General features: G+C 39.8%; 1 protein-coding gene across 1 annotated transcript in view; it reads right to left on the reverse strand.

Moving 5' to 3' along the window:
- Window positions 1-26038, reverse strand: part of fgfrl1 (fibroblast growth factor receptor-like 1) — an 85290-nt gene that overhangs the window by 9594 nt on the left and 49658 nt on the right. Inside the window, exon 3 of the mRNA XM_015373290.1 lies at window positions 10217-10294. Within this exon, the coding sequence (XP_015228776.1) occupies window positions 10217-10294 (78 nt within the window). The remainder of the gene's footprint in view (window positions 1-10216; window positions 10295-26038) is intronic.

Raw genomic sequence — 26038 nt, forward strand, 5'->3', positions numbered from 1 at the left:
TCCATAGACCTCCATAGACCTCCATTATTTGAATGTCAGCAGACAGCAAGAAGCCTCCCAGATCTCCAGATGCATTTGAGATATCAAAAAAGTACTCCAGAGTGTTGTTCAGCATGGGGGTGAGTAGAAAATGAAGGCTAATCATGTTCTGGGTGTACTATTCCTTAAAGGGGAAGGAACCAGCCACCAGCGCACACAGCAAAAACGTCAAAGCTTATTTCTTTTACCGACATGGGAAAATCTCACCAGTTATCATAGTGAATGACGGTAATGGTAAAAATATGGTTTATCACCCAGCCTATACCGTAGTAGAACTTTGGGCTGATTTGGTTAGGAGAAAACACATCTCCGAACCTCCTTCTCTATTAACTAATTGCTAAAATAACTTTTGCATAAAGAATCTGTACACTGACCCATTCTTATCTGAACCCCAGAACCTGCTTAAACACAAATGCCCTCTGTGAAAAGCAATCAGTAAAAACAGATCAAAGAGGTAGAAACTATCCAGTAGGGCAAGAGGAGAGGATATCCCTCACAGAAGCGCTTGGTTTTATAGCCTCCATGTCCCAGCCGCAGCAGATAGCCATCAGCCAGGAGGATAAATCACCCCAAACTACCGCGTCTGCATCTCTTTCTTCAGACACAGTTATTATTCCAGCTCTGGGTAAACAAACGCGGGGAAGAGTTATGTGGCGGCTTCGTGCGCTCAGATGGGGAGATCTCTCTACATCTGCATCACTCAGTAGAGTTCAGCCTCCATCAAGCGGCTCAAAGCTGGGAAGGATGACAAAGCAAACATACTGGGAAGGCTTTTAAGTTTCGCCTTTTGTACCCTCTTAGCCTGAGAAAGCTACTGGACTACAACTGAACTGTGACCAGCCAGTCAGTAAATTCACCAGTAGGGGAAAAAGAGATGCCATGTTTAAAAATTCGACTCATGATGATCGCATGAATATGATCTAAGCTGGAAACTACTGTAAAGCCACAAAAAAAGTAGACTTTTAGTATGAGGAGGTTCCAAAAAAGGGACTAAAATGATGAAGTCAGATGGAGAAAACAGAGTTTAGCACATGCTAGTCCAGCACACTGTAAAAAAGAAGTAGCTAAATCAGGAGTTGAGAAGCAGAGAAGGAAAAATGAATCGAAACAATAAAATGTGAAGGTGGTTGTGAAAAGAATGAGAAGAAAAGAAAAACAGAAGATTTGGGCCAAGTGAGGAGAGAGAGAAGGCGAGAGGCAGAGTGAGCCAAAGGCCAGCTTCTTCTGGGCCTTAGCGGCCACTTCAGGGCCACACTTCACAGTGTAAAAATACTGCAGACCCCCCCCAACCCCCAGCTGACGCCTCCGACCCAACACTGTGCCAGAGAGGGAGAGAAAGGGAGAAATTCTGCTATACAGATCCCCATTAGACAGTATTTAACACAAAGACTGATTTAGCTTCAACAAAATGTTCATTTAATGCAATAAAAGCACATAAGTGATCATTTGTTCACAAATATTTTCATATTTACGCATTAAGGAAAGGAAGGAGAGATTACAATCTGAGAAGGTAAATGTGTATGTCTTTTCTGCCCTCTTTACACTGATACCTAAAATAAAAGCAAAAGATGTCAGCCGGCTTCAGAGGAGTCGTATTCAGAAATCAGCGTGCAGCTTTGTATCATTTTCTCTGATTCTAATTGGCTCAGGTCTCAGAGGTTCTCTAGAGAACGTTGGAGAACAACCAGCATCACGATCACCAAGGAACCCAGCAGAAAGGTCAGGAGGATGTTCTGGTTCAGTTTACAGTAAGGATGGGTGATTGGGCGAATCTATTATTCGACCATGGGCAATAGACTCAGCTTCGACGATCGCTTTTTAGGAGGGTTTTTTTTTTTCTTTTTTTTTTGGGATCTACAGGTTAAGACGCAGTCCACGACATAAAAGAATAACTTTTTTAATGGTACACACACTCTCCTTCCAGCTGCAGCTTTCTTCGCCAGTGCCATCGTGCCGCAGCGATTTATCTACTTAAACCTGAGACAGACAGAACCGATCTGAAGCAGAGACTAGCTTATTTTTTGTTAACTGCCAAACAAGAACCTGTCAGGATTCCTGTCTGTGTGTGCTTTTTCTGTGTTTGTCTCCCTTCCTCCACCAGGAGGCGCCTGGTTCTGGTCCGCCTCTCCACACACCTGCTGTGAGTTACCTCATTAATGGAGCGCTCTTAAGCTGCTGACTGCCACTACCACGACGCTTGTCTTGTCTTGTCTTTGCCTCTCGGCAGAAAGTCATCCTGCAAACAGGATGTTTCAGGCCTTCTCTCCCTGGAAGGATCATCTTAGCTTCAAAATAAGTTGAGTATTCAAACAGGAGGTTTGAATCCACTTTCCCTCAAGAGATCATTTGAGCTTCATACTGAGTAAGGGATTAATCTCCACTACGACCCGTTCAAGTACCACAGGAAATCTGAGTGGCAGTCAGCTTCTCTGTTCGCCTTCTAACAACCGCATTCTGGGTAACCTCTGTCCGCCCTCCACCGAATCAGACAAACACTGAAAGGAACACAAACACACAGACTGGAGTCAGCAACTTCTCTGGAAACGTGAGTTATCTACCAAATTCTCCTCTTCAAGTTCGAGAATCAAAATTCCTACTGAGCCTGAACTAACCGCAGTGCCTTCCCCTCACCTTTCAGTTCTGGTTGAGCAGTGTTCAGAGGAACACTGGATTCTTCACAAACTCCTAAATAAACCTGTTAAACCTTTCTCCTGGTCTCTCTGAATTGGTCTCTCTGCATGTGGGTCCAAGCTCTTGATAAAATCATCACATAACCAGAGAGAGGCTGTTTTTGTGTGTGTTTACAGGCAGCTCCATCGGCTTTATGGATTTGTTTTTATCACAAATAAAAAATTAACCAACAACACAAAATAAAATTTCTCCTCCAGTTGAGCTGTTCGCTTTCCATAAAAAAAAGAGAAATCTATGCCCCAGTCTGTTATATTTTGAGCTTTCATACAAAGAAAATACAACGAAAAAGTATAATGTCTCATAACATAGTCATAACAGAACTTGAAAAGATTAAACTATTTCCATTGGATGAAAGTTACATTTCTGACCTGCTAACAAGCATGTTTACCTTATTGGGTTTTAGCAATGTGCTCCTAGATGGGTAACAATACTATCCAGTGGTTCAGATGACGCGCTCTGAAGGTGTGCATTTCTTCGCCTGCACGAATATATTGTCCATAAGTTTTTGTTGGACTGATGAATATTGGTTAGAAAATTTTGACATATGGCCCAAACTTACTTACAACATCTTCATGACACACAGTGATCTCAAGAGGTCCATATTCTGAGGAGGCCTCATGGATTGAGTCCAACTGAGAAGGCTCTTGAATGTGGAAGACATAAGGTTGCCTCTGGAAACGGTTTTAGAGGAGGAAGAAGCTATAAAGCAATGTGGTGCAGAGAGACTGCTGGGTTTTCTGGAAGGAGACGCATTGGGCACGGGTTCAGAGGAAAGACGACTAAAAACCCAGGAGGACAGGAACTACTTGGACCGATCCCAATGGAAAGGTCGGCATCCTGAGAGGAAGAGGAGTTTTGTGGGCTGGAATACATTACTGCCTAAAGCTATAAGCACTGAATAGGAGAATATGCTAGAATGAAGGCCATACTACTTTTTCAGAGGAAAAAAATAGAGTTCCTGCAAAACGATGACAGGCTTGGTCTTTGGTTAGCTGTCAAGTCTGAAATAATCAGAGACCAGAGTAGAATCATGGATCCCTGCTGGAAAAAAAACATCTAAAATCCTAACTATTTCCTAAATTAAAGGTTTAAAAATAAAGAAACCTGCTTCATTCTATCTTTGTTTCATCTGTTAATGCTAAAAAAAAAGGTTCAAAGAGAGCTAGATCTGCATAACATAACTGTCTGTCACATTAGACATATTAGGGTAGCTAATGTTGAGCTATGTTCTTATGAGTCAGGAACTAGAAGAGTAGAATGGGATTCTGCATTGAACGCAAAAGTCCTCAAGTTATCCTTAGCTGTACAAAGAGAAAAGTCAGTTACCTTTAGGTAGATCCATGCTGCATTCAATGCCACCTAAATAGTTATAAGGTCGGCAAAGCAGAACTGACTACAATTTGCATCAGATCTGAAAGGTGAAGAATCCTGGAAGGAGAAGGACATGTTCTTCCATACTGTTGCAGAGGGAATGTTAATTCATCCAGCCAGGGCCCTCCTCACTTTAACGTAACATATCTTTTTTAAAATATATATATTTTTTTCTGGCACTGAGAGGTCTAATAATCTCCTCCTGGGTCTGCTCCCCCTAGAAGAGTTTGCCCTCAGACCTTGTAGGATAGTGTATGTATGTAGACTGTAAAAATATGTGTAGTGTCTGCGCCTTCATTGTGTACATGTATATGTCCGTGTGGGTGTAAGGGTGGGACTGTGTGAATGCAACTGGTTGATGTGAATGATGTGAAGTTGTGTCTGTCTACTTGTCAGATTGGGTGTTTGCCTCCCAAACTGCAAGTCCTAGGCCCAAGTATGAGCAGGCCCTGCATCCTTCCCTTTTTTTATGCTCCCTACCAATCACAGGTTCCCATGTCTGCCGGTGTGTTGACAGTTCTCTGGGTGTTGGGTTGGGGTACTTCAGTGGGTGCTGTCTGATTCCTAGTGGCTGGGGTCGGGCTCTGGGTGCTCCCATCTGCCCTTCTCGAATGGGTGCAGCAATCCCTATGTCTGCCCTCCTTGTGTCCCAGTGGGGTCCCTCCAGATAATGGGGATAGCATTGCCTCTTCTTCTGTCCAGGGTCCTGTACATAGGGCTAACCTGGGGCTGCAGACACCTGCTACTAAGCATAATTTCCTTCTGAAAAAGCTTTGTCAAGTTTACTTTGGTGGTCTGTTGTCTTCTCTTTGCTGTTATGCTCTCTGTTTTCTGTTCCTCTCATCTGATACAGGTATGAAAATAGACTTATAGGAGTTACTGTAAATCTTCTGTGTTGTCTATTTTTGCTCTTTGACTTATTTTTAACTCTCTCCATCTGTCCCCTTAGTTCTTCTCCCCTCATTCTTTCGCACTTCTCTTCCCGTGTCTGTTGTGTACGATATTACTCACCAAATAATGTTGAAACATTTTTAATATACAAATATGAAGCAGAATCTTATGGCAACAGTCATACTGGTCTGATTGTGAAAGCAGATCTGTTGGGCTATTAGCTATCTCTGGGACAATATTTCCCAGAGCTACATTGGCTAAACAGGACACACACACACACACACAAAAAAATTATTCACCATCCATCCTCAGGTAGTAGAGCATAAAACACTGACAAGGTGTCAGGTATTTCATCTGAGCCTGAGTTTACACAAAGTAAGCTCTCTTTCATTGATTTAATCATTTCAGGGTTTTTCATGTTTTTTCCAAACTTCTTGAATCCAGAGTTTCTTAAAAATTTCTATATAGATCAGGATTAAACCACAGAGGATCCCTCTAAGATCCATAGACTGAAGAAGAGTGTCGGGATTAGAGCAGCCATCCTCCAGACTGTCTGACGGACAAACTGTTTATATTTCAGAGTAAAGAGTGTTTTAAGGTAAAAGTTGCATATTTGTCTAGATTCAAAACAAAAAAATATAAGTTAGTTAATAACAAAACTATGATATTTTACAAACTAGACCTCAGTATGATCCCGGCACAGTCTGAACCAACTGCTGTGTTTATTTGATTGTTTATCAGTGTAGAGTTTGCTTCTTACCTAGTTTCCCTGCCAGGTCTGGTGGGTGCACAGAGTCCCCTGTAGGTTCCCCAGCTCCATTCCTCACGCTGGAGTCATCTGGTGGCAGAAGAACAGAAAGGCTCATTAGACGTGTCAGAACTATGATGGAAAACTAAATATTCATTTTTTATTTCATGTGGTCCAAGAAAGAAACATTTAAAAAGTCGGCCTGTGATTGGCACTGTTTACTTTAGCAAAGAGTTAAAGAGGCAATGCACTGTTTTCAAACTAATTTAGATCATATCTGATTAAAACTGATTAGAACCAGAACTGGAACAATCTTCACTGAACAGAGATTTATCAAAACACTTTATGATTTCAAAAAGAGCACAAAAAAAATGGAACCACCTAATAGAGGGTCCTGCTTGAAAGCAGTAGAACCTACAGAAGGTGGACCAGAATAAAAAACAAGTCCTTCAATCTATTAAGCCTGAGCAATAAGTGCAGATTACTGCTACAGACGGGTCACTGAGTGTAAGACTGAAGGGCTATCCTAACTTTGATGTTCTGATCGTTAAAAAATTATTTTGAAATTTCAATTCATCATTTTATTACATTTTACTCAGACAAGTGAAATGAACAACACTGGGCTAAACAGAACTTCAGTGACTTCACCACTTTTAACTGATACAACGAAACAGGAGCAAATATATTTGTGGTTTAGCAGGAATTCAGACAATATGGGTTTGTTTTTGCATTGATTTCAAAACTGGCTTGCCCCAGAGAATCTGTCACCTACTTCATCTTTTCACTTGCTCAGGTGTGAAGATCAGAAGTATTTTCTAAAGACATAGCATGGGCAGAAAAGTGACCAAGGAAACAGATTACCTTCATTTGACAGGCATGCAGACTCACTTTTTATTTTTAAAGCTTTATTTAAAACCATTATATATATATATATTGCTTTTAAACCAGCATGAGAAATTAACTTGAGAGTTAGTGATTTACTAAACGTTCACCTGGACAACATCATACAGTTGGATCAAAGTTTAGAAATTAGGATAAAATGGCACAAATAATTCTTGCCTCGCAACCATTTAAGTGGAAAATCCTCCCTCAGACCTGTGGGGCAGGACTCAAACTTTGGGCCTCAAATCATTTTAAAATGTCTATTATTTAGTGTGTTCAATCAGACTCTGCACAATCATGTTGCTTTCAGGTAAAGCAAGTGGTATAAACTCAGACACCAAATCACAGAAAACTCAAACATCTGCGTGGACCTTCATAGGATGGGGCCACAAGAGGTGATAGTAAGGAGATGGGGCTCCTGATTCAGCCTAACATGAGGTCTGTGGTTAGCTGGAACCTAAATGACCTTAACCAGACTAGTTCTATACCTGCAGGAGTGTGAATGTGGATGTAAACTGATGTGCTTATGCAGCAGACTCAGAGTCGGATCAGTTTTAGATGCATTAGAGGTTAAACTATATGAATGTAGATTCATTTAAATAAAGATCAAAAGCAAAGGACCAACATTAATAGCATCCTGACAGGCCACGTGGCTCCCGTCCTGCCATAGTGGGAGTGATATGAATTACTACATGGGTGTGTCTTTTCATGAGTGGGTGCATACGACTTGGCACCGCTCTGCTCAGTGGTAACCTGAGGTCCCGGCATTCCAGTCAAATCGCTCTCCTCTTCACCTCTTTTAGATGCCGCCCCCCTACCCCCATCACTCCGCCACATGCGCGGCAAGTTCTGAGAAAGGGAAGCATTTGAACCCGAGCGGCATGGGGGTCGCCCCCCTCCAAGCCAAAAGCAGACCCTTCCCTCACCCTCATGCCTAACTGTAAACTTCATCAGACATCCCCTCAATAACTCAGCCAAGGGGAAGAAAATGGCTCCATTTCTAGAAAGCCCTGCATGTCAAAAAGGACTCTAAAAGTTTTTGGCCCATTTTTATCACATAGATACATAAATTAATTTACAGAAAACATTTAGACACTGGTCAGTCTATAAATAAACATCATGCATAAACCTACAGGGTTTGCTGCCCCAAGCCATGAATTAAGAGATCTGTTAATATATTGATTATTGAACTACTAATACATTTTATGCAATTGTTTCAACAAGATTAACTTAAATTTTTAATGAAATGTTAAAGTATTTGGGGTTGTTCATTGTGTTACAATAGTCACAGTCTGATGTTAAGTGTCTAGTCTTTTCTTTGTGTTTGAACCTTGTTTTTGTTTTTTGTTTGCCGGTATATCTAAGTAAATTTTTAAGAATTACTTGGTTTTTCTTAATTTTTTTCAGTGTCGATTCAATCATAACTGTCAGTGACGTTTGAGTCAATTATATTTGTGTTTTACAGTTTTCAGAAGCTACACCTTGACAGCTCTTTGACAGAAACCAGAATCTACCAACAGAATGTAAATGGGATCCACAGCTGGTATCAGAATCTGTAAGCTGGTAGAAGATAAGATGAATTAAATTATAAAAAAAAACAATAAAACATTAATCCTTAGATTTTTGTTTTATGTTTATGCCCATCAATTTACTGTCCTGGTTTGACGATTGGGTAAAGGACCAAAGATTCAGAGGACAACACACAGGTAGAGTCACAAGGAGAACACTGAAAGAGTAAAAGGAAATATGAACATGACAAAAGGAGGATCCAGCAAGCAGATCCAGACCAGTGGGAACTAAGTACAGTTTTAACAGAAAAGGAAGTAAAAATTCTAACAGTCGAGTTTGAGACCCATTCAGACTGGTGTTTGCTGAGGGACGCTGTAGAAATGAACTTGTTTTTGCTCTAAATTTATGTATCAGAAATTGAATATTTCCCTTATTAATTTTATTTAAAATTTTTAAATGTCTTATTTTAAGAGCACCTTCTTATCTCCTCCAACCTGAGCAGCATGCTTCCAAAGACCAGAGACAGTCCTCAGATGTGACACAGTCAGAGCAAAGAGATGCCTCTGGAACACCAAACACAAGAAGCTGTTTGATCCTAAAATAAGTTTGGGATATTAGTACTGGACCGACGGCGAGGACCAGAGTTCATCGACTATAAACAAACTGGTAGCTCAGACGAGCAGCTGATGACCCGTCTGTTAACACCATACAGTACACAAAAGGAGTTCGGTCTACAGAAAAACTCCTATTATCTGAAGCCTTTTAAGTCCCAAATTACCTTAATATATTTGTTTTTAGGTGGCCTGTTTTTTATTTAATTTATCTAATCATATATGTTTGATCCCCCCCCACCATATAACACAACCATATGTACATAAAATGAATGTATTCTAAAATACTGAAATTTCTTCAACATCCAGTGGAGGTCAGGGACAGTACCCCTGGACTGGCAGACTTGGGTTGTGGTTCCCCTGCATCAGAAAGGCTAAGCTGAGGTTGTGTTCCAACTATAGGGATCACACTCCTCAACCTATGGAAGGCCTATGCCCGGGTGCTGGAGAGTCAAGTCAAGTCAAGTCAGCTTTTATTGTCATTTTCTACATATGTACAAGACATACAAGGGAAATGAAATTACATTTACTCTCTNTAGGGCTAACCTGGGGCTGCAGACACCTGCTACTAAGCATAATTTCCTTCTGAAAAAGCTTTGTCAAGTTTACTTTGGTGGTCTGTTGTCTTCTCTTTGCTGTTATGCTCTCTGTTTTCTGTTCCTCTCATCTGATACAGGTATGAAAATAGACTTATAGGAGTTACTGTAAATCTTCTGTGTTGTCTATTTTTGCTCTTTGTCTTCTTTTTAACTCTCTCCATCTGTCCCCTTAGTTCTTCTCCCCTCATTCTTTCGCACTTCTCTTCCCGTGTCTGTTGTGTACGATATTACTCACCAAATAATGTTGAAACATTTTTAATATACAAATATGAAGCAGAATCTTATGGCAACAGTCATACTGGTCTGATTGTGAAAGCAGATCTGTTGGGCTATTAGCTATCTCTGGGACAATATTTCCCAGAGCTACATTGGCTAAACAGGACACACACACACACACACACACAAATTATTCACCATCCATCCTCAGGTAGTAGAGCATAAAACACTGACAAGGTGTCAGGTATTTCATCTGAGCCTGAGTTTACACAAAGTAAGCTCTCTTTCATTGATTTAATCATTTCAGGGTTTTTCATGTTTTTTCCAAACTTCTTGAATCCAGAGTTTCTTAAAAATTTCTATATAGATCAGGATTAAACCACAGAGGATCCCTCTAAGATCCATAGACTGAAGAAGAGTGTCGGGATTAGAGCAGCCATCCTCCAGACTGTCTGACGGACAAACTGTTTATATTTCAGAGTAAAGAGTGTTTTAAGGTAAAAGTTGCATATTTGTCTAGATTCAAAACAAAAAAATATAAGTTAGTTAATAACAAAACTATGATATTTTACAAACTAGACCTCAGTATGATCCCGGCACAGTCTGAACCAACTGCTGTGTTTATTTGATTGTTTATCAGTGTAGAGTTTGCTTCTTACCTAGTTTCCCTGCCAGGTCTGGTGGGTGCACAGAGTCCCCTGTAGGTTCCCCAGCTCCATTCCTCACGCTGGAGTCATCTGGTGGCAGAAGAACAGAAAGGCTCATTAGACGTGTCAGAACTATGATGGAAAACTAAATATTCATTTTTTATTTCATGTGGTCCAAGAAAGAAACATTTAAAAAGTCGGCCTGTGATTGGCACTGTTTACTTTAGCAAAGAGTTAAAGAGGCAATGCACTGTTTTCAAACTAATTTAGATCATATCTGATTAAAACTGATTAGAACCAGAACTGGAACAATCTTCACTGAACAGAGATTTATCAAAACACTTTATGATTTCAAAAAGAGCACAAAAAAAATGGAACCACCTAATAGAGGGTCCTGCTTGAAAGCAGTAGAACCTACAGAAGGTGGACCAGAATAAAAAACAAGTCCTTCAATCTATTAAGCCTGAGCAATAAGTGCAGATTACTGCTACAGACGGGTCACTGAGTGTAAGACTGAAGGGCTATCCTAACTTTGATTTGAAAAAGTTAAACTGATTGTTAAAAAATTATTTTGAAATTTCAATTCATCATTTTATTACATTTTACTCAGACAAGTGAAATGAACAACACTGGGCTAAACAGAACTTCAGTGACTTCACCACTTTTAACTGATACAACGAAACAGGAGCAAATATATTTGTGGTTTAGCAGGAATTCAGACAATATGGGTTTGTTTTTGCATTGATTTCAAAACTGGCTTGCCCCAGAGAATCTGTCACCTACTTCATCTTTTCACTTGCTCAGGTGTGAAGATCAGAAGTATTTTCTAAAGACATAGCATGGGCAGAAAAGTGACCAAGGAAACAGATTACCTTCATTTGACAGGCATGCAGACTCACTTTTTATTTTTAAAGCTTTATTTAAAACCATTATATATATATATATTGCTTTTAAACCAGCATGAGAAATTAACTTGAGAGTTAGTGATTTACTAAACGTTCACCTGGACAACATCATACAGTTGGATCAAAGTTTAGAAATTAGGATAAAATGGCACAAATAATTCTTGCCTCGCAACCATTAAAGTGGAAAATCCTCCCTCAGACCTGTGGGGCAGGACTCAAACTTTGGGCCTCAAATCATTTTAAAATGTCTATTATTTAGTGTGTTCAATCAGACTCTGCACAATCATGTTGCTTTCAGGTAAAGCAAGTGGTATAAACTCAGACACCAAATCACAGAAAACTCAAACATCTGCGTGGACCTTCATAGGATGGGGCCACAAGAGGTGATAGTAAGGAGATGGGGCTCCTGATTCAGCCTAACATGAGGTCTGTGGTTAGCTGGAACCTAAATGACCTTAACCAGACTAGTTCTATACCTGCAGGAGTGTGAATGTGGATGTAAACTGATGTGCTTATGCAGCAGACTCAGAGTCGGATCAGTTTTAGATGCATTAGAGGTTAAACTATATGAATGTAGATTCATTTAAATAAAGATCAAAAGCAAAGGACCAACATTAATAGCATCCTGACAGGCCACGTGGCTCCCGTCCTGCCATAGTGGGAGTGATATGAATTACTACATGGGTGTGTCTTTTCATGAGTGGGTGCATACGACTTGGCACCGCTCTGCTCAGTGGTAACCTGAGGTCCCGGCATTCCAGTCAAATCGCTCTCCTCTTCACCTCTTTTAGATGCCGCCCCCCTACCCCCATCACTCCGCCACATGCGCGGCAAGTTCTGAGAAAGGGAAGCATTTGAACCCGAGCGGCATGGGGGTCGCCCCCCTCCAAGCCAAAAGCAGACCCTTCCCTCACCCTCATGCCTAACTGTAAACTTCATCAGACATCCCCTCAATAACTCAGCCAAGGGGAAGAAAATGGCTCCATTTCTAGAAAGCCCTGCATGTCAAAAAGGACTCTAAAAGATTCTGGCCCATTTTTATCACATAGATACATAAATTAATTTACAGAAAACATTTAGACACTGGTCAGTCTATAAATAAACATCATGCATAAACCTACAGGGTTTGCTGCCCCAAGCCATGAATTAAGAGATCTGTTAATATATTGATTATTGAACTACTAATACATTTTATGCAATTGTTTCAACAAGATTAACTTAAATTTTTAATGAAATGTTAAAGTATTTGGGGTTGTTCATTGTGTTACAATAGTCACAGTCTGATGTTAAGTGTCTAGTCTTTTCTTTGTGTTTGAACCTTGTTTTTGTTTTTTGTTTGCCGGTATATCTAAGTAAATTTTTAAGAATTACTTGGTTTTTCTTAATTTTTTTCAGTGTCGATTCAATCATAACTGTCAGTGACGTTTGAGTCAATTATATTTGTGTTTTACAGTTTTCAGAAGCTACACCTTGACAGCTCTTTGACAGAAACCAGAATCTACCAACAGAATGTAAATGGGATCCACAGCTGGTATCAGAATCTGTAAGCTGGTAGAAGATAAGATGAATTAAATTATAAAAAAAAACAATAAAACATTAATCCTTAGATTTTTGTTTTATGTTTATGCCCATCAATTTACTGTCCTGGTTTGACGATTGGGTAAAGGACCAAAGATTCAGAGGACAACACACAGGTAGAGTCACAAGGAGAACACTGAAAGAGTAAAAGGAAATATGAACATGACAAAAGGAGGATCCAGCAAGCAGATCCAGACCAGTGGGAACTAAGTACAGTTTTAACAGAAAAGGAAGTAAAAATTCTAACAGTCGAGTTTGAGACCCATTCAGACTGGTGTTTGCTGAGGGACGCTGTAGAAATGAACTTGTTTTTGCTCTAAATTTATGTATCAGAAATTGAATATTTCCCTTATTAATTTTATTTAAAATTTTTAAATGTCTTATTTTAAGAGCACCTTCTTATCTCCTCCAACCTGAGCAGCATGCTTCCAAAGACCAGAGACAGTCCTCAGATGTGACACAGTCAGAGCAAAGAGATGCCTCTGGAACACCAAACACAAGAAGCTGTTTGATCCTAAAATAAGTTTGGGATATTAGTACTGGACCGACGGCGAGGACCAGAGTTCATCTACTATAAACAAACTGGTAGCTCAGACGAGCAGCTGATGACCCGTCTGTTAACACCATACAGTACACAAAAGGAGTTCGGTCTACAGAAAAACTCCTATTATCTGAAGCCTTTTAAGTCCCAAATTACCTTAATATATTTGTTTTTAGGTGGCCTGTTTTTTATTTAATTTATCTAATCATATATGTTTGATCCCCCCCCCCCACCATATAACACAACCATATGTACATAAAATGAATGTATTCTAAAATACTGAAATTTCTTCAACATCCAGTGGAGGTCAGGGACAGTACCCCTGGACTTGCAGACTTGGGTTGTGGTTCCCCTGCATCAGAAAGGCTAAGCTGAGGTTGTGTTCCAACTATAGGGATCACACTCCTCAACCTCCCCGGGAAGGCCTATGCCCGGGTGCTGGAGAGGAGAGTTCTGCTGATGGTCGAACCTCGGCTTCAGAAGGAGCAGCGTCATGTAATTGAATTTCAGTTTAGAGAACAGAAACTATCTGACTGAGATTTGTGGATGATTTACAGGAAATTATATGTTTATCAAAATCAAATGGAAAAGCAAAGGAGCCTATTAGTCACCCCATTTCTGTTTTTATATTTAAATTGTCACATACAGCAATGAATAGTAGGCAATTAACTTCACCGAAGTCTGCTTTGATGCACGCTTATCTCAAGTGTGGATGAAGGGCGTATGGAGGCGGGCCCAAAGACCTTTGTGGAGCATTGGGACACACTATAAACTCAAACCCACAGTGCAATTGAAGTGCACAAGGGCAGGAGTGTGGGCATTGGGACTGGGCCCAAGTCTGCTCTGGTGCATGCTTGGTAAAGAGGGAGCAATGAAAATGACATCGGAGGATTTCCGCATGTTCTTGTTCATGTGTTCTTGTTAATAGGAACAGTGCTCAGGCTGAGGCTGATGATGTTTCTCGAAAGCATGAGAACGCACAAGTACGCATATTGAGAAATTTCCCTACAAAAGCTGTGGAAAAGAGTTTTCAACCAACCACGGTATCTACTGCAGCATTTCTGCATTGTTTCATTAACAATCATGCCAAAGCCCCGCATGGGCCTCAGAGTCTGCAAACTGAAATGTCTCAAAAGTTGAGCGGGTAAAGAACTGAACTCTAACAGTCTGTCTGCAGGAAGCACCTTTTGCATGAAAACCTGGACACATTCAGGCAGAGATGCTGACAGGAATTCAATACGTCATCCACCTCTAGTTAACACGTAAAACCTCCTTTTCAGGAGTAAAACTGCAAATTTCAAACACTAAGAAAGATGTTGCAAACTTGAACAGCTTTACGTCTCTTTTATGAAAGAAAAACCTTCAGGGTACAATCACTGTTTCAAATTTCCTCCTTCTTGCAGCTGTTTCTAATAAAAATACTCACAGACTCCCATTTATAGCATCTACGGTCGTTCATACACGGTGCCACCACTTTCAACAATCAATCATGGATGCTGCTATTGCTCTGAGGAAAAATTCACAAATCTTTAAATGTAGACAGTTTTTCTAGTTGAGGACACCAGGCAACCAAGGTTGGGATTCTTGAGTGCCAGATTTTAACATTTCATTACTTTTCTCCATCTTCCTCTTCTCCAGTTTCTGCTCGGTTCCTTCTGTTTCCCCCCTTCCTCCTCCCATATAATGTTCAGCAGGGGAAATGGGTTTACAGCGTGCTACATTTCACAGATCCATTGCCTTGGTACCTCATGTGGAAGGGAGTGTGTTTATCTAACCTCTTCTTGTATTTGCTTTCGGGTCTACAGAGGGAAGGCAGTAAATGCACAAGAGTGCGCTCAGAAATATGAGTCCCAACAGTACCATGCATGTGTGCATGTGTTTCTGTTTGGATCCATGTTGGTGCAAAAAGCTGGATTTCCCTCCTGGGTCAGGTCCTCCCAGGTTCACCTATAGCTCTGAACCTACATGTGTTGATGCTAAAGCACAACAGAGTTTCAGGCTTTAACTGCCTGCTGGTTGGAGGAGAAACATGGTCAAAACTAAATCTCCAGATGTGGGTTTGTACATCTGACAAACCTCCACGACCAACACCAGCCACAGTCACATTTACACAGCCACAGTTACTCAACATTAGCTTCCAGAACTTCTGTAAAGGATGGACCCCAGGTGAAATTCAACCTTCAACTCAAAAAGAGTCTGCTGTAACTTTAATGAAGGATAAAAAAAAAAAAACATAACCCTGTATTATTCCAGTTTCCAATTTTACTTTGAAATGACAAAATGAAGACGTGTCTATTAATCCTCACTAATACTTTAACATTTTATTCTACATGTAAAAAACTAAAAATATATATCATTGGTTTTGTTTTGTGTGGCAATTTAGGATGAGTGTTTTGGCTGCCTTGGCTGCTTTAAATGGCTGTATAAATGACTAAATATATGAATGACATCTTCCCCTCAGGGTTATTATGGACAGAAAAATGTTTACTTTTTTTAGATAATTTCGGTCCAAAAGAATCTTAAAGATTTTAAAGGTCAGGGCGGATTAACAGTTTGATTAACCCCAACCACCTCTCAGCAACATTTAGACATCAGTCAACATTTTACCATATCTTCCTCTGTTGATTTTTAAGATATTGTTTCATGCTCCTTAAATGAAAGCCAATAAGGTTTAATTTCAATCTACACAATTCATCTGCACTGGGGGGGCGGGTATTAAGTCTATAAAAGTTTAGTTTTTATCCTTTCTTGCTGTCAGTTTTTTAAGAATGATATCAAACCTCTCCTACTCAGTAACAGGGATTTTCTGGAAATGAGGCACATTAGGGGAGAACTTTGATAGAAAGAGAAATGAAGAAAGAGTCAAAGTTGGATTGGTTTCCAATCTTTGGAGAAAATAAGGTTGTAAATGTATCAAAGCTGGATCTTTTGGAGCCCATCCTCCATCTTACCTCCACCAGAATAAACACCATTTGTCCTTCAGCAGCTGGCTGGCCCGTCAATGTGCCGACCCCCTACCATAACACTATCATTACTTCTCTATCCAGTCAATTATGCAGTGGAAACAATGAAAGCCCGTTCTGTGTGGTTCTCGCTCTTCTTATTGATACATTATTGTGGGAGACAGAATAACAGTGGTGGTTTGAAATAGTCCAGAAGTTTCCGTCGTTTTTTTGCATGCTATCCTTTTCAGCAAAGATCACTATGGTAACATGCATGCACATTTGTTGCAGAATGCTGGAATATTACACAGAAGTGTTTAGATTCGTACCCTGTAGCTTCAGGTACTAAACATAGTGTGACAGATTATTTGCAGGAAGTTTTAGGTTTCATATGTTAATCAGCAGCTCAGGTCTCCTCCACCAACAGAGAGGGTGGTGGACGGCATGGAACTGCTAACCACAAACATAAAACATCAATAAATGGAAAAGAAGAATTTCAGGGCCACTCTGATCAGTGGAAAAGCTCAGCCAGACACCTCTGTGAAACAGAAACCCTGTCCTAGAGTGAAAGTAACCTTTGAGTTGAAGCAGAATTGCACTGAATCTAAAATCTTACGGCACCTTTATTACATTCCAAATAGGCTTCATGTGACAGAACTAAACAGGAAGAAGAAGGATTTGGTTTTCAAAAACGGACCTTTCAGCCCCTTTCCTTTGTTGTCCCTAAATACAACCCACAAGCTGATTTGTAATGGTAAGCAAATAAAGTTGGTATCTCAAGGTGCTGATATTTTCAAATCAAGAAATTAAAAGCATCAGCGGGTACAACAGGAGCTCTGACTCAAAGCAATACAATATTTAAACTTTGAGATATACAACTTTTTTTAGGTCTGCATATAGTATTGTACAGTTATCGATGCTCCATGCAGGTTGATCTTCTTAAAGATGTGTCTATGTATTTTAAAAGGGTTGGATCCGACACTGAATCAGTCAGGTGACCCAATGCTTTTTCTTTTTTTTTTAAACACAAGAGGTTTAACTAAGCTAAAAGTTGTCTGCAACAAAACTGAAATTAAACCTATTTGATCAGACATATTTTTGGTTATCTGATGTAGGATGTATTCAAGAGAGGTGAATTTGGCCTTATCTTTACAACTAACTTCATGACTTCAAAATCTGCTGTTCCAACTTATTAGATTCTAGAGGTTTAAGTCTAGTGCCCCTAGTGGTTAAGAGTTAGTGTTGAAGGTTATTACAGAACAGATACTTGGCAACAACTTTACTCAATCAGGTAGATAAAAAGCAGTTTTAAATGCTTCAACATGACGCTTTAAAATGGTTTTATCTGTAAGAAGGCAGCTGAACAAAGTGCAACAGTTTGCCTCATCAGTATCAGATGTTTTGGGCTTTTAAAACTGATAACAGGGCATTATTTAGACTTTTATGAGGAAGTATTGGGATTTTTTAAAGGAAATCTCTTCCTCTGTGATCCTGGTGTATAAATCCCCCTTAATCTCCAATCCAACAGATTCCCTTCTGTAAACAATTACACAGCATCTAAATAGCCTTTGCAGTAAAAATGTAAACACCATCTGTTCGCAAAAAGGTACCACATGGAAAAGTTCACATTCTTCATCCTTAAAGTCGTCATATTCTCCAGCCTCAGCAGTCAAAGGTGTGTGAGAGCACAGAATAAGTGTGTACACACGTACACACGTGTGTCATGGCTCTGCAGCCTTATGGAAATCATTAGAGGTTGAGCTGCAGCATAGACGTCCATTAAAAGCGTGAGGGAGAGACGCTGAAAGGGGGAGCGACAGAGAAAAAGAGCGAACAAGCTGGGATCTGACGGACTTTTTTAAAGAGGTCAAGAAGCGTCGGCAGAGTGATAAAAACACCAAGCTGAACTGAAAACATCAGCAGTATGGAGAAAGAGATTTATCATCTGTGACTGTGAGGCTGACAGTCACACACAGCAGTAAGCTGCTGGAAAGACGCAGCGACAGCCCTGCTCTGCTGCAGATGGACTCCGAAAATGTGTTAAAGAGCAGAGAACCCCTCCAGATTCATTTAAATCGTGAATCGCAGGCAAACAGGAAAAGATTCCAAGTGAAAAACCCTCAACCCTTTTTTTTGGAACATTTGAGCTCATTAACACACACACACACACACACCTGCAGCCACGCCCACCTCCTCCGAGCTAGCCAGGAAAACAACAAGCTTTTTACGAGCAGAACTTTACAACGCTATTTACAAATGTGATTACACGATGTGCCATTCTGGGCTCCGGCTGTCTGAAATATGATGAACACACGGCAACATTCGGCCCCTGGGGTGCTGTCCAGCTTTCTGGATTATTTGCTTTTAAAAAACCAAGCATATGAGCAAAGGGCACACTCTGTGATTTCACATGTGACTGAATACCCAAAGTTACTTACTGGCAAAGGTTAACGGAGCTTTAAGGTGTTTTGGGATGTGGAAACAAGAAAGTGTTCACCAGCAACGAATAAAACAGCATCTCACATTTATTTTTAGTGTTCAGGAATTCCCGGGGTCAGTTAACATTAAGTGAAAGTTAACAACAATTCGAACAAGCGACATCTTTGACGTCCCAGAGAATCAGAACATTAAAAAAGCTGAAAAGGTGCAGGATGTTTGAAATGCGCCTGTTATATATTTATTTTATTTATTGTTTCTGATAAACGAACGTGAGCTCAATCACAGCTGAAGTATAAACAGCTCAGGAGTGTAAAGGTTCTCTGGGCTTCTCCTGCATCATGATTTTTCATGTTTTCTCACAAGATTAAATATGTTTCATGCCACAAGGAGCAACATTGTTTTAACCCCAGCACTGCAAAAAAAAAGAAAAAGAAAATCCTAAATAAGTAATTGTTTCTTAAAATAAGTGCATTTTTTCTTAAACTGAGGAGATAAGTGACACACTTTGCCAATGGAACAAGACAATTGACATTTAAAATAAGAAAAAGTAACTGCATTGTCTTATTACAAGCGCATATTATCTGATTATCTTATTTCAAGAGTAAACATACTCAATCTATTGGCAAATCATCTTATTTACATACTAAAATAAAGGGTAAATAAACTTGACTTAAGAAACTTTTACTTATTTCTAGATTGTTTTTGCAGTGAGGAAAGATGGATCTGTCTTTGTTGTTAGTGAGGGAATGTAAAGTCAGCCAGCTGAGCAGCAGTGCACAGTTAGGGGCCAGTGCTGTGCTCCTCTGAAGGAAAGTCAGATCAGTCCAGCTCTTCTTCTGGGATCCTGAAAAAAGTGGCTCAGTGTTCAGTAGTAAATTCATTATTTCATGAATAGTTTTTTCAATAGGTCCTTTTCCCCACATCCACAAACCATTCCAAACCGCTCCGATGTATATAACAAAACTACTAACATTTAAATCCTCTGAATATTAGTAAAAGGAAAATCTGCCTGATCGACAAGCAGAGCTTCATGTTCTCCATGCGCGACCAATCTGCAAACTGCTGCAAAAATACAACAAGTGTGATTGGATAATCTGAGGGTTTTAACCCATAATCCCATGTTTTCTCTCTCCTCCCTGGCATAAACACTGGATACTATGTTGGTTCCTTCAGGGCAGCTGAACAGAGGCCCGTTTCACTCACAGACTAAACAAAAACCGTTTATGGGGAAACCTTTCTTCATGCAATCATCACAACCAAAACAGAGAAAGAGAAATAAGGAGTGAAGTCGTCAGCAGCTCTGAACGTGAGCGAGTGTGTGAATCCAACTCCAAGTAGACTTTTGTATTTCCTGAAGCTGAGCGGCACGGCGGTTTGATCTTCAGCCATGAATGGGCTTTATACACTAATTACAGCCACCTGTGCGTGTGTTTGTGTGTGTGTGAGAGAGTGAGACATGAGGGTGAAGGCTGACTGTACGGTCATGAACAAAAGCAACCTGCTGTTTTCACTCTGTGCACACCCCCCCTCTCAAACACATTTTCGGGAAAGAGGTGATGCGGCGTCAACCTAAAGGAGATGATCAGGGCTTTCAGGTCCACCATGTGGCAGATGCAGATCCATGTTTGTGTCCATCCATTGTCATGTCTGTTTTTTTCGCTCAGGTATTTGATCCAAAACTAAGCTGAAGGTTGCTTAAAAAGGCTGCATCTCATCGCTCACCACCGCCAGGCATCCATATAAGGATGTTTTACATCCAAGTGGGCAGGAAACCCCCATATTTTTTGGAAAGAAGTTGAAGCAGCCTGAGCGTGCTCCTGCACTAGTTTTCTTTAAGAAGATTCTCTGAATCAGTGATCTTTCAGTAAACTTTCAATGTAGGTTTGATGACACACATAGGCCACTTTTGATCGTCTTTAAGGAAAAAAGCCTGTTTATCTTGTAATGTAATTCAAAACAATCCTGCATGTTACATTTACAGCAGTATTCGCAATACATAAAGAAATTAACCATATCTAATCAACTGGAGACTCAAGGTTAGCTACCAGGCATCAGTGAGATGCTTCAAGCACAACTCAGGCGGCAACAGAGCGAAAGAGAGTGAGATAGTCAGTGGATAACAGGAAGGTTTAAGGCCAGCAAAGCAGCTAAATTTTGTCCTTAATGTCTTTCAACCCATCTTCCTTGCTTTTGGACAATTACTTACTGTAGAGGTAATGGCCTATCTTTGATTTCAGAGGCTAGAATTCAAGCCAACCGTGCTAACTGCTAAAATGAGCTGCTTAAGAAAGCATGTTGTCTTTGTTTTAACTAATATAAACAAATGAGGATGTCCACTTCAGGAGGCTTACAGCTCAACACAGAGCTTTTCCAAAAGTGGAGTTAAGAAATCTGCCTCCAGTCTCTGATCGAGGAATTCCTGGTTTCATATTTAGACAACTCAGCTGCAGTTAGCAGCTTTGCTACCAATTGGCACTGAGCTAAATTTGCTTTGACTGCAACTGAAAAAACCTTATTTTAGCTCTAAAGGCACCCTCACTGCCCTGAGCGAACAGCCATTTTCTCCATATCAACAACCGGTGGCATCAACGGACTATTTGTTGTTATATTTCGCTGCATGAGGAGAAGTGATCAGCCTGGCTAATAAAGCAAAACAAAAAGAAAACCTTTCAAACAACAATTCAACCAAATATATCAACTTAAACCATCAACAGAGATTGCATTATTTTAAGAGAATCCCACATATATTAAATACAGAATTTAAATTATATTGCAGTATAGAAATGTGTGACTCACAGAGCTGTTGCGTAAATCCTGTCTATCATCGAGGAGAATAAATGATGCTGACGCACCAAGAAACCAGATCTCCATCTGATATTATCTAAATACACAATCTGGTTTTAACAGGCCAAATTTTCATGGGGTGTTAAAAAATCCAGATCCATTTTCCAGCAGAATTATCTCTGTATATTTGCAGACGGTGGGGCCAGACATGGGCCGTTTACCCTCTGTGGTCCGGGTTGGGTTAACAATGAGGCCTGGATTTGATCGGGGTATGAAGAATGTTCAGGGAACCAGCAGTGGGGTGATACATGCAGAACCTCTATACTGCTTTGACATTGAACACTGATTGTATCAAGAATGGCAAAATATCAACAGAGCAGCGAATAAATAAACAGACTTAAGGCTCAATAGGGTCCGAACACTAACTCATAAACAACTCAGTAATGAGGTTTATGAGAGCTGGGAACATACAGGGACAAAGGCTGCCCCTGTTGTATATACGTCTGTATGTATGGGCTCCTAAAGCATCACACTCATGAGTTCAGAGTGTGAGAACAAAGTAGGGCTGCGTTTTTAGTCCTTCTAGTGTAATAAACTATTCATGGATGGCGTTATTTACGTAGCTGTTTTCCATCATCGTTTCACACTTCAGTGCTGGACCAGCGGGGTCAGGCGGTGGACAAGCTCTGAGATTAGCCCCAAAAAGAGACGACGTGGATTCTGGCAAGAGCACATCTGCAGCCTGAAGCCCCGGCAATGAGAGAGGCAATCCAGTCAAGGCTAGAAATGATTCAGAGGAATTAGAGAATTACTTCACGTCCGCCATTTAAATGAAAACAGAGAGGGTGTCACGCTGCTGTGTAAACAGGTTATTGGTAACATTCAGCTGCGTTGGTCTTTAAGGAGGTGGCACAATGATAAAAAGATAAACAAAAGGAAGAAATCACAGAAGGTACATTATGACACCCAATAAACACAACATACTTTTTTAAAACTGTAACACGGGTTTCAAACATTAAGTACGTTTCAGTGATTTCTGACTCATTCTGAGGTTTTTTCCAGTTAAGAGACCAGGAACACCAAGAAATGTGGTTTGGAACCAGAATTAGACACTTTAGAGGTTTACTGGCCCAGGCTGCGTACAGGCAGGTTAAAAAGACTGGCTTTCACCATGCAAACTAATCTTCTTCTAATAACAGTCAGGTCTTAATCATCAAATAATAATAATAAATGAACTCAGATGAAGCTCAGAGATGTTTGCAGATGTTGCTAAAACATGTCCGGATGGGATAGTGGTTTATTTAGCAGAGCAAGAATCTCATCAGGGTAAAAGTAAAGCAGTTAGCTTTTTTTTATCATTTAGAAATACCAATCCCTGAGTTGAAATATTATTACTAGAGTAAAGGAAAGAACTACCCAGAACAGTGCTGCCGGGATCCTGACAAGGAGATGTAGCTATGACCATAACATCTCTATCGTCCGCTCCCTTCATTGGCTTCCAGTTACAATGAGAATCGAATACAAGATCAGCCTCCTCACATTTCAATCCTTTGTTTACCTTGTATATTAATAATCCAGCATTCTACAACATCTAAATGTATGTTATTGTAGTGATCAGATCCCCAAAATTAATTCATAAAAGTCTACTAATATCAATTTATTAGATCTTAATTTGTGTTATTGTTGTTCCACTGCATGTGCTCTACTGACTATTCTCATTTGACACCACCTTTGCTTTTATCTTTGCTTTTATCTGTATTAACTTTTCCTTTTAGCACAAAAAAATTAGCTTTTACAAATGTGCTTTATAAATACATATCTTATATATATATATATATATATATATATATATATATATATATATATATATATATATATATATATATAAATAAATACAAAAGTGCAATATAAATAAAGTGTGTTATGACCATTAATTAAAGTAATTTTCTTCTCCCAAATATAACAGCCATGTCACGTGCAGCTCTGCTGATTAGTTTCTTTCTTTTCCTTTTTGTTGTTTTGTTTCTGGCTCAGTTGTTTTTTTGAACTTCCTGTTTTATTTTGGTGCACTAATTTCTGTTCTCATTTCAGACTACTTAACTTCCTTGGATTCCCCTTTAATCAGCCTCCCTGACACTGCGCACCTGTGTCTTGTTGTCAATTGCCTTACCTATTTAAACCTCTCCCTCTGCACCGTTCTTTGCCAGTCTTTGTCGCTTGTGTCAAGCATTCTTGTCCTTTGTTCTACCTTGCCTAGCAGCTAGCTACTTTGCTCTCCTTGTTTTTGACCAGACTCTGCGTTTGTGGATTTTTTGCCAGTCACTCCAACCATTGTACTGACTAGCATTAATTGATCATTGTGTTCATTTCCCTGAGTTGAGTCTTGCTTTTGAGTCCTCTTTTGGTTGCTGATTTCTACCTAACAAGATAATAAAGCCAGTTTACGTGATGTTTGTAACGGCAGTTTTAAACTGCTGTGGAATAAAATAAATGCTGGGTTGTCCTCATGCAGACCAAGCTTTATGGCCCATGCGAATACTCCAGATCAGAAGTCAGACAAGGTTGGATGTTTCCGGTTCTTTTTACCAAAAAATTCATTCATAACAAAAATAATGCACAGAGAAACACAGGACTAACAACAGTCATGCTGAGGGAGTGAAGCAGAAAAAAAAAATAGATGAAACGGTATTTAGAAACAACTGAGAAGTAAACTGAGCAATAAATACTATTACAAATTTGAAACACATACTTGTCTGAGAGGATTGTGCTGACTTATTCCAGTGGTAAACTGCAGGTGTGTGTGCTGTTAGACAGTGATAAGAGGTAGCTGATCTCTGAATGTGTTACTGAAAAAGGAAGGGATGCAGCTAAGTTCCTGGGCCAGTTCCTCCTAAAGACAATCTACAATCAAACTACAATCTTGTGTTTAATTGGGGTTTTATCTAACAGACCATCTTAAAAGTGTGGAGTGCCTTTGTCTTTAGTTCCTTTGTGAAACGATATATACCACCAACGGTCTTCTGGAATTATTAGTTTTAATTTGACAAAATTTGAAAATGTTGAATTTATGAATGACTTTGCAAGTAATTATTGCCGATTGAAAACAAACCTTTGAGCTAAAGTCAGATGGCATAATGATGTGTAGCAAGCACTGATGGATTGTAATGTGCACGCCCGCTGACAGGTGGGGACAACTGGGCCGATTGTACCAGGCCCAGGGTGGAGGGGGAACCTGAATCAGCAACCTACATCTTTTGTTGCAAATATTATTATTTTTGAAAGATGTTTGCAAGGAAATTTGAGCTTTATTCTTAAGTTTCATAAAATCTTTTCCTATTATTCCTTTCTTCCGATTAGCCACTGCAGTATTGGGAAGTATCCCGACCAGCCATTCCTTCTAACTGGTTATACTGCTGATGCACTTTCTCTAATGTTTGTGTTCTGCTATGTTTAAGGCTGGCTGCACTGCAGGTGGAGAGAGAAAAATACAGAACCTAAATCGTCCGCTTTAACATGAAGGGTACAGCAGATCTCACCTGAAAAATCCTTAAGCAGGACGGCTTAAGGATTTTGACTAACTACATGGACTGCATGGAGCATCCACAGCTGCAATAATGGTGGATGCGAATAAATTGACAATCCTTCTGTACAGCGCTAACCCACAAAGAATGATTTTGATCAGAACATTTTGTGGTCTAACTTTAACATGTCACAGAAGTAAAAATCTATAAATGCCCATTTCTCATCCTGCATACTCTTTTTAGAAATTGCTCCTCTCATAGCTAATACAAGCTTACTTTGTCTGAACGTCCGCTCTAACCCCTTAATCCCTCTATCACTATATAGAGCGGGGACTATATAGTGGACTTTATAGTGAACTCAGTTAACTGACGCTTTGAACAGATGATCAGTCCTTTTTGCTCCCCGTTGGTCAAGCATGTCCTCCTCCACTGCGCGGTGCCTTGTTATTAGTTGCCGCAAGCTACGGTGACAGCGGGCCACTGTGAGAGAAAATCCCATAATGCTTTGTGAGGAGAGCTCTCTACACAAAGCATTCCAGGATATATCTGCCGCTTCTGAGGCCTTTCTTTTCTTCTCATACACTTTATAGACACTTGTTCTCTTACGACCCTCGGACATTTTCAATGAACCGCAGTGAAAAAGGTGAGCATCGATGACTGTCTGAATCCGTATCTCACCACAAATATATGCCTGAAAGTGCGCATGCGCAGAAAAAGATAGCTAACTGGGGATGAGCATGTAGGATGGCCTTACGTAAACATATCAAAAAGAATGATTGACAATGAGTAGGGCTTCTTATTTAGATGATTTTTTAAGTCCCTTCTTAAGACTCATCTTTTTTCCTTGGCTTTTGGCACAATTTGAGAGGTTTTACTTTGTTTTATTCTCTTTGTACACTAATTTGTATTTTACACTCGTTTTTTATTTTATAATTTTATTGTATTTTATGATTGTGTACAGCACTTTGGTCCTGTCCGGTGCATAAAGTGCTTCATAAATATAGTTGGTATGGTATGGTATGGTATCCACCGGAAATAAAATATAATTTTTATACCTTTCATAAATAATAAATAATTAAATATTTTTCACTCATTTAATTAACTATTAAATATATTTCTCTTCT

The sequence above is a fragment of the Cyprinodon variegatus genome, unplaced genomic scaffold (genome assembly GCF_000732505.1).
Source record: "Cyprinodon variegatus isolate N-32 unplaced genomic scaffold, C_variegatus-1.0 Scaffold84, whole genome shotgun sequence".
Taxonomy (NCBI): Eukaryota; Metazoa; Chordata; class Actinopteri; order Cyprinodontiformes; family Cyprinodontidae; genus Cyprinodon; species Cyprinodon variegatus.